The sequence below is a fragment of the Lactuca serriola genome, chromosome 8 (assembly GCF_051521515.1).
Source record: "Lactuca serriola cultivar US96UC23 chromosome 8, Lser_US96UC23_V15, whole genome shotgun sequence".
Classification (NCBI taxonomy): Eukaryota; Viridiplantae; Streptophyta; class Magnoliopsida; order Asterales; family Asteraceae; genus Lactuca; species Lactuca serriola.
Window position 1 is genome coordinate 142,153,389 of NC_136415.1, and position 10,265 is coordinate 142,163,653.

Sequence of the window (10,265 nt, forward strand, 5' to 3'; positions counted from 1 at the left end):
ATAACAATTAAGCAATAACGAAGTAGGAACATTGCCTTTAAAGTTTAACTTACTTGTTTGAAATTAGAAATCAATTCTATCAACTAACATCAATTTAACATCTTTATCAATGTTTTTAACTTCTTACGGTTGTTGCTTCTCATTTTGTAAAATGACACCTTCGCATTATAGCACAATAGGTTTATAAAAAACATCCAATGATTTCAAACTTAAACCGATCATTATAGAAACACCAATTTAGTAATTGTCGATAAGGCTATGTATAGAATAATAACCTGAAAAGTTAGCTGATAGCCGATAAAAATATTTTTTGATAAAAACTAGTTGATAAACTAACTGGAAAGTATAAAATGACATATAAAAAATATAGAAAAACGTGTTTATTATAATTAATAAATGATGTATATGGGAGAATTTTAAAAAAACTTTATAGGCTAGTTGAAAAACTATTCATAGTAGCTTTTTGAAAATTTGGATTATAAGCTATTTTTTAGTTTATCATGATAATTTGAAAAAACTCGAAAAATAAGATAACTTATAAGCTAGTTGTGTCGCACTAAACATAACCTAATGGCTAAATCGAACTTATTTGTGAAATAGCTTAAAATATAATTCCTTAATAAAGTACGTATTTTATTATCAAAGAATGCCATTTTATGTCCATATTCGGAATCAGAAAACTACAAATAAATGGAAGTTGATGATCTATTAATATTCAAATTAAATCGCCTTTTATAAGTTTTTTAATAAAAAGGAATCTCTGATATAACCCATATGGATCACTTAAACAAAAGTTTTCGTGATTTTAATATAAACCCATATGTATTCTACCTGAATAAAAAATATGAGGAAAACAAGAGATGAATAAACAAGTTGGGGGAGGGGGATAGGCGGCAACGAGGCATCTAAACAAAGTGAGTTGTGAAAATTCTCTTGTTGTCTTTATTGGACGCATTATACACACACATATATATCTACTACTCTAAGCTTAATTATTCTCTTTCTCATTATAAACTATGGAAACCATCATTTTTCCAACTTCGCCAAGGATCGGATTCCTGTTGGCCAACCGACCAACAACTCGATGTTTTCAACCCAAACATAAACGTTTTGCGGTTGTATCTGTACTGACACCGTCCACTTCTACTGACAACCTCAAGACCGAGGCTACAAGCAGTTATAATATAAACAAAGATACCATCACAAGCAAGACAGTCTATAAAGACACCTGGTTCGATCAGGTAGCCATTGATTATCTCTCCAAAGCAGTGCAAGACACCACCGGTTCGTTTCATTGCTCTTCCGTTTTATCTAGAGATAAATATCTATAGGTAACCCATCACCTTTTGTGTTATAAAACGAGAGATGACGGGTTAGGTTTTGATGGGTGTTGTTAAAAGTTTTTTTTGTCATTTGTCAAAAACGAAGGGATGAAAAACGAAAAGAGTGGGTATGAGAGCTTGGTGATAGCTGCCGGAGCGGTTTTCAAGAACTTTGACCCGATCCAACAGCGACAGCTTGTTGTGAAGGCTCTTCAGAGTGCTATTCCTCGGCCTATCTCCTTCCTGGCAAGTTGTTGTCTTTATGCAATGTTCCATTCCAATAGTTAATTTATCTTAGTTTTTTTTTTTTTTTTTAAATATTTGTCTGTTTCATACTATAATAATCCATTGTTTGTATATGCTTTAAAATAAATACGCAACATGTGATTTGGCATGTATATTTAGTTGGAATGCCTTATTATTAACCAAATTTCTTTGTAACACTATAAACACTACATCCAAATAGTAATTATTTTGTCATGTATATACTATAGAAACAATTATAACTAAAGTTTAAATGCTACATGTTGATCATAACGTGCGAAAAAGTGAACCTTAATTTAAACATCTAAAAATAATTTTGAATATTAATGAATTATAAACAGAAATTACAAGAGTATGGCATAAGTTTTTAAATAAAAAAAATGTAACCAATATTATTTACGTATATGTATATACATGTATGTATATAATTACTCTTGTTATTGAATTGAGCAGATCAAAACAATGTTGCCGCCTTCAAAGTTCTCAAGGGAGTATTTCGCCACCTTCACAACCATCTTCTTCCCTTGGCTTGTTGGTCCATGTGAGGTCAGTCTCAAGTCTCGACATTCTTCTTTGCTTCTTAATAATCTACTTTATACACATTTTCATATTTAATCTGAATTAATTTTACTAATTTGTGTTTTCTAACGTAAGGTAATAGAATCTGAGTTTGAAGGGAGAATCGAGAGAAATGTCGTCCATGTAAAGAAATGCAGGTACTACTTAATTAATTTCGTAGTACAGCCATGTTATATATTTTTTAGTACCAATTACATATGCATAAAATGGTAACTTTTTTATTAATAATATTAGAAATAATAAATGTACATGTAAGTTTGTTTATGAATAAGCCAGTGATTGATTAATTAAGCATTGTTTTTAATTCAGGTTTCTTGAATCGACTAATTGCGCAGGAATGTGCACCAATCTCTGCAAGATACCATCACAAGAGTTCATTAAGAGTTCCTTCGGCGTCCCATTCAACATGGTTCCGAGTAAGTACATGAGTCACACATATATATACATTCATATAATTGTTTAATTTGTTATAGCCAATTTAATTAAGTGAAATATTGAAGTAATTAGTTAATTAAGTAATACGATTGCAGATTATGAGGATATGAGTTGCGATATGATATTTGGGCAGAATCCTCCTACGCTACAAGATGATCCAGCATTTAAGCAACCATGCTACAAATTATGTAAATACCTCCGACATCCTTTTAAATCACAACTTCACTTGCTAAAATCGATAGGTCGGGTGAACCGGGTAATGACTTAAAATAATAATTTTTAATAAAATTTAAAATATATAAAAGTTTTGTACTTTAGTTGATTTAAAAAAGTAGTTTATAACTTAATATAATTTTTTTTAATAAACTAGCTTATAAGTTAAATATGACTTGTCAAACATAGTCGAACGCGTCGGGGTGAGTTGGGAAGGCCGGCAACACTTTTTTATTTTTCTTTAATGAATTTTATAGCAACAAAAATTATATTATGTTATAAAACAATTTACAAAATTATAAACATTTAAATATATTTTGGATGACAATACAGGACTCAATTTAACTGGTTATCCAAAATAACCTTATGAATTTTCAAGACAATATATGACTCAAATTTACTTTGTTTTTAAGTAATAAGCCGAAATCTCAACATGCAACATTAAGCCCGAAGCAAAATTTAAATTGGTGATTTGTCGATTTAGATATATTTGACAAAACTAATTGGTAGCTTAATTTGTATATAAATATCGGTCAAAGTAGTTGTTAGTTTTTTAAAGTTTATATAAAACACAAAACTAATGTTTCAAAAAGATAAAAGCACCAAAATAGCTTTTGGATTATAAGTCGTTTTATTTAAAATAAAAACTAAAAGTTTGTATTATCGTATAAAGTTTTTTCTTTAATTCATATTTTTAAATAAAAGCTAAAAGTTCAAAGTTTTAAAAAAAATTCAAAAGCTCGAACAGCCTCTGATATTGACATGGATTCATTTTTCAAAATTTATTTATAATTCATTAAGATGTCTCGACTCTAAAATATGGGATTTTTTAAACTAGACGGCAATTTAATTTTATATAAGCCATCGAGCTGTCAAAAAAAAAGGCAATGGATATTTTGGTCGAAATACTCAACGTTTCAAATTTACGTGGTTTTTAAAATGCGACCTCTTTTACTTGTTAGTAATGTTGGTTGAAACTAATAACTTTTGTTATTGCTGATAATTATCTCTCTCTCTTCTTATGGAAATGCAATTTTTTTACTTTTTTTTTATTAAATTTTATGTAATTCTCCCTTTTTGTATGCATTTCATGTAGGTAATGTGAAACATAAACATGATACAAGCTGTGTAGTCAAGCCCTTGGAATACATAGATCAATATAGAGATTAAAAACTCAAAAAGCACGTCATTTTAATTCGGTTTTAATCAAAATTGTTGCATAATGTTATTTTGATTTTGATTTGATTCGATAAATATAAGATACCTGATTATAAAAATATATATCGATGCGCATGTGTTTTTATTAGCAACAAAATTATATTGTTGTTTGGATCTTTTGGTATTAGTTGTCATATTTTAACTTAAAGGTTAACGACAAACTATTTTAATTGTTTAAGAAACCTTCTCAATTGAAAAAAAAAATGGTTATCAAGTTATCGATATTTTTGTTAAAAAAATTATCGGTGTTAATGTCATAGATAAGTAACAAAGTAATTAAATTATTCAAAAACACTTTCACCCACTTTAAACCTCATTTATCATCACTACCGTCCACCACTTTCTACCACCAATAGTTGAATCAGAAACTTTTGTAAATGATAGCACAAAAAAATTCTCGATAAATGATAAAAAGATAAATTATTTTAAAAAATTAGAATTTCATTAGAAATAACTAACTACTGCAAAAGTCTTACATTTCAAAGTTGATCTCTAATCATAAATTTTTATGGATGAAAAATGATGACATTTTCATTTAAAAGGTCATTTAATCCAATATGTGCTCCTTATTTTATCCTTTTGATTTGGATGATAAAATGTAATTTTATTGTTAAGATCAAAAATTGGTGGAATAAGTTGTGATTGTAGTTGTGGTTGTGGTTGAGATCTTTTTCCTCCACCACTTGCATCACTACTACCAACATCTCATATTCATTAAAAAAAAATCCATTTAAATTCTACAAACACAAATAAAAATTAAAAATTCACAATTAAAGATTTAAACATAATATCACAACAACATAACAAGTTAACAACTAACTAATTGGCTACTTAACTTTTCAATTTGAATAAGTAAATAAACTAAAACATAAAGCATTAAAGATAAAAAAAATAAATAATACCTATTTTATGATGTGCCGGTAGGTAAACAAGTGACCAAGTGGTGAAGAAGCCAAATTACCAACAAAAAGTTGTCATAATGTCATAAGTTGTCATGAGGGGTAGGCACTAACAATCAAACGAATTAGAGGGAAAAAAACGTCAATTTATTTTCCTCGTGTAGTAGATGATATTAATACACGAAACCAAGCATTTCTTTTCTTTTAATGAGCTTAGTCACCAATTAAATGGGCTCATTGAATTGAATCTAAAACTCATATTACAAATATAATCATCACCGGCCATTGTAATTGCATTTATATATAAGACAAATTAACATTTCTACAGATTAATTGAGGGGTAGCACGTGCTACCCCTACCAACTATGTAAATCCGTCAGTGCTCTTCACCACTAACACACCCATCATCGCTCACCATCACCGACATAAAAATCTATTGTAAATTAAAAATTATCAAATTACCAACTTTGATAGACATGGTACTTTGCTTCTTCACCTACTTCAATGAACATGATTCAAAATCAAACTTACAACAAAAATCATTGCTTTTGGAATGTTTAAGAACTACAAAAACTTCAAATAAAAATCATTGATACCATAAACCAAAAAATGAGATCAAATAATTGAGTAACTAACAAATTTGATTTAAATTTAAAATCAAACTTACAACAAAAATCATTGCTTTTGGAATGTTAAAGAACTACAAAATTTTGAATAAAAATCATTGATACCATAAACCAAAAAATGAGATCAAATCATTGAGTAACTAATGAATTTGATTTATGGCATTACATTATGACCAACACCAGTTTCACTCTAACTCTATACTTTGTGAGTGCAACAACTTTTTACAAGGGATATACTCAAAGTGTATAATGGAAATTCATGAGATTTGGGAGTTAGACATATTATGGTACATGCCCTGGTTACTCATGAGATCATTCCCGTTGAGTTTGTTAAATGTTCAATCCCAACAAAACTTGGTTGATCACTTGACGAAAGAGTTAGCTAGGGACTCGATAAGCAACTTAGCTATTATGATGGATTTAAGGCCCATTTGATATTTTAAGAGTGAGATACCGAATTCCCTTTTAATATTATGTTAGTAGTTGAACTCGTTCATTTTTCCTATTCGGACCCGCCGTATTTCCTTTGACTACTCCTGAGATATAGTGTGGATATCTTACTTTTGAAGATTGAAGCATATATGTTTACATATCCGAAAGTATTTGCTTAGACTTGTAATATGAAAGTTGGATTGAAAATATTTCTTAATGGTACTTTGAAAAAAGTGAATGCACGTGTGCTTGAATTAAAAGGACTACGAAGATATATGGATGTTCAGTTTGTCCATTTCAAGAAGATTAATCCTTACTAAACTAGATTCTTGAGTATTTGAAATATATATTATACTAATATGAAAATCCAGTCTTTTAGATATATTTTTTTTTATTTATGCGTAAGTTTGGTTTTACGTTAGTTTTTTTTTTAATTTAATTAAGGATTGAACTAAAAAAAATGTTGGTGGTTTTAGTGTTATCAAGCTACTTAAGGCTAGTTTGTGAGAGCTTTTGCATCTCATTATTGACTTTTTGAAAAAGCCAAAAATTCATGGGTTTTTAAAAAAGTCAGTTTTTTCCTAAGAAGTTATTAGTGTTTACCAAACACTTTTTAAATTTAGACAGAATTTGGTATATACCATTGCTAAACATTTAAATATCATATTGGCCCGACCTAAACTTTAAATATCATATTTTTCCTTCTTAATATTTTTTAATATTATATATACCAAAATCTATTTTTTTTATAATTATTATTTATTTATAATCTTTTTTTATCATTTTAAAATCATTAAAACTAAAAAACATTTTAAATGGACAATTTTGCCCTTGTTCTAAATTCCAATACAACAGATCACGTGAATATCTAATCTCAATCTTCAGCCAAATCAACATTAGGTGTTGTTAGTTGGTGGTGATGGTGGGTTGGCTTTATTTCATGTTTTTCCAGCGAAGGTGGTGGTGGTAGTGCCAACAGTGGAACAGCATTGCAGGTGTGTATACCTCTGTATGTAATCTCAAATATTGTTGGGTCTTTATCTATTTTTTGCACTTGTTTTGTGGTCAAACATTTGTGAACCTTTCTGTATAAGCATTTATAATAACTTCTGCACTTTTTAGTAAAACTTATGTAACAACCCAAAAACCAGGATAAAATTTTTCATTTTAAATAAACACAAGAGTTACAATCGTTACATTGTTCCAAAACCATCCAATAATAATAATGTCAAATCATCAGAGTATAATGTCAAAATACGAAAAAATAGTGAGGAGTAAATGTTGAGCCATCAAATCGGGCCCTTCCCTTTAGTACTAGAAGTACCTGAAACCACAAATATAAACTGTAATCAAAGGCTTAGTGAGTTTCCCAATCATATCACATACTTAAAACATATAAGTGTCATGGACTCCCCCCTTGGTCTTTTCCATGCAATGCTGAGGGCCAAATACTAGTCTTACATATGAGTGTCATAGGCTACCCCCATGGTATTCGATACAATTATCACAAGAGTCAACAAACTTCTATTTAATAAGAAATGGGTCGGCATTGGTGCCTTCGACCCATAAACCTGGTGAGAAAACACACCTCGACTGATGAAATCCCAAACAAATGCTTGGGCTGCTAGGATGGATAAATTCCCGTGCTAACTAAATAATAAGGTCCCAAAACAACTGGGTCAAAATCCGAATTAAGGCTTACAACACAAGAATAATGTCCAAAGTGAGATGGGTCAAACTAAATCTCAAGCCAAATAAAATTCTAGGTCTAAACCAAGGATCAACCAAGGCCGAAAAGGGGTTCATCAGCTGGAGTGGCCCATCGGAAAAACGTCCAAGGCCCAACCCCAACAATCAAACCCATCGATTTTTGGCCCAAAACACCCATCAAGCAAAAATGTGTCATACGCTCGACATACACAATGGTATGTGCAACGTACCAAGCTGAGGTGGGAAAATCGCGATTAGGGAGGCAGTATGCGCGACATACAAGAAGTACGCACGGCATACGCATCTTCCACGCAAACCATGCAAAACGTCTTAAAGCATTAAGACCAAGCGACCAAAACTCAGATCTAGACCCATTAAGACCATTAAGGACATAAAGTTGCAAACTTTGTGCCTTTGGGTGGATACAAGGAGCTCAAACTCTAAAACCTAGCTTATTTCACCCCAACCTACTGTTGGGTTTTGTATACTACAACATCCTATTGTGCACATACAACCCTAAATGCTTTGGATCTATGTTTTCTCTAATTATACATGCAATATTGTTTCCAAAGCATTAAGTCTACAACTAGCATACAATAGACATAAACAACATAAAACACTAGTTAGGAGTTTACCTCTCTATGTAGCTTGTAAAACTTGTTGTATTTGGCCTTTAAAAACTTAGCACCCCAAGTGTGATGCCTCAAACGGTTCACAACACACCTAGGACAAAGCAGAACTTGATAGAGATGTTGCTAGCTTTAAAATCAGCTCTAATGAACTCCAATAACTTTAGTGTCCGATTTTGGGTGCTAAGGGAGTCCTTTTACAGTGTGGCAAAGTCTAGGGTTACATACATGCAAACCCTAATGCCCATGACCTTTCATATTACTTAGGCTCCATGGGTTAAACATCCATGGACTACCATATTGGTTTAGCCCATCCTAAATAACATTTGGCCCACACTATAAGAATCATTGATTTACCAAATCAATCCTCATATATTTAATTAGTCTCTTTTGAACACATAATTAATTCCAAATTAATTCTTGACCAATACTAATTAAATAATATGATTTCATATTAATATATTAGAACTTATAATATATTAATAAATCATAAGTAACCTCTTACTCAAGTATCCATCGTATCAAATTGTCATGGTGATATGCAACCCGAAATGGACCATGTTATTCTCGGGTCAAGTGCATACCAATTATAGTTATGGGCTTAGACACCTAATCCAACAGTCTCCCACTTGGATAAGTCTAATAACTATTATTTCAAGTATGACTCTAAAATCCCAACTAGCAAACATAGCTCTTAAAAGTCGTTGTCGAACTCTGACCTAGTCAATGACGCGTCCATTAGATAAGGGATCATATATTCCTCCATTCTAGAAATTGTATGGAAATGGGAAATGGATTATAATCATTCTCTCTGTCCATCTGTTGTTTCCCGATTTCCGATTTATGAAGACTTACTAATTGAACAAATCAAATCAGTCCAAGCTTGACCAAGCACTTAGGGTTGTCATCACTAAATCATCGAGGGGCCCACAAATATTGCTTTTATCCCTCTACAGGTAAAGGGAATGGATAAACTTCGAATCATATGCTTGCTATATTTACTCATCAAATCACACATAACAATATGTTTTATAACACCAAGTTACTGGTGCGTTTACATATGTCAATGTGCAACCGACTTGCAAACTACAACTCACATGTCTTGGTTTCAAGAATATAAGATATTATCATGTCACAATCACTCATGATAAAATCCATGAAGTGATTCAGATGAGCATGGGTTTAATCCAATACTCGAATCTTATTCCAGGAGTACTCATGAGCACTACAGCAAACTTGTGCTAGCTATGTCTAAAACACCTAGACAATCTACAGTCAAATTCATGACAGTCTTGCCTCAATACCTACTTCCAAAGTATGATCGGTTGTGGATAGTTTGAATAACCTAGTTATTCAGGAAGTCAAAACATGCAAAGTGAAACACAAAAATAATTGAATCCAATATGGTCTCAGAACTTATGAATATAAATAAAACACATTTTATTTAATCACCCTATAGATTACACATTATTCATTGTATAATGTTTCGATTAATCAACTTAATACTTGAATTAAAACAATAATTATGCCATGCTCCAAGCATGCACACTACATTTGCCTATGGTCCTTTCTTTGTGAAATAGATCAGCTGAAAGCATTTCAATGACACTCATTTCACAATTCCAAATCCTTATCGTAAATGTAACAATACCAAATTCTTGACATTCGCTATATTCTGTTAGATTTTAAACTTATATGCAATGATCCTCTTGTAATGACTATGCACAAAATTCACAGAGACTTGGCAACAGACATTACAAAGTATTCCAATGGAGAGCAATTCCATGGAAACAAAGTCTCACATTCAAAGTACATTGTTTGAACACCCTTCTTGCATTAAGTTTCCTAATCTTACACTGATTTAAAGAATAACTTCCACTTATGGAAACATCTCAATATTCCCATTTTGACTATCACTTATGAACAAGAATTACCTCT

General features: G+C 31.2%; 1 protein-coding gene across 2 annotated transcripts; it reads left to right on the top strand.

Moving 5' to 3' along the window:
- The first annotated feature begins 979 nt into the window (after positions 1 to 979).
- Positions 980 to 4,106, top strand: LOC145071385 (beta-carotene isomerase D27, chloroplastic-like). Of its 2 annotated transcripts, none has more exons than XM_079018280.1 (7): positions 980 to 1,284; positions 1,429 to 1,568; positions 2,040 to 2,132; positions 2,241 to 2,302; positions 2,475 to 2,581; positions 2,696 to 2,788; positions 3,910 to 4,106. In XM_079018280.1, exons 1-7 carry the CDS (start codon positions 1,017 to 1,019, stop codon positions 3,981 to 3,983), a joined length of 837 nt encoding a protein of 278 aa, XP_078874406.1. In that variant the 5' UTR covers positions 980 to 1,016; the 3' UTR covers positions 3,984 to 4,106. The 2 variants fall into 2 exon arrangements, with proteins under 2 accessions (XP_078874406.1, XP_078874408.1); XM_079018282.1 differs by having other exon boundaries at positions 1,197 to 1,331.
- Positions 4,107 to 10,265: the final 6,159 nt, after the last annotated feature.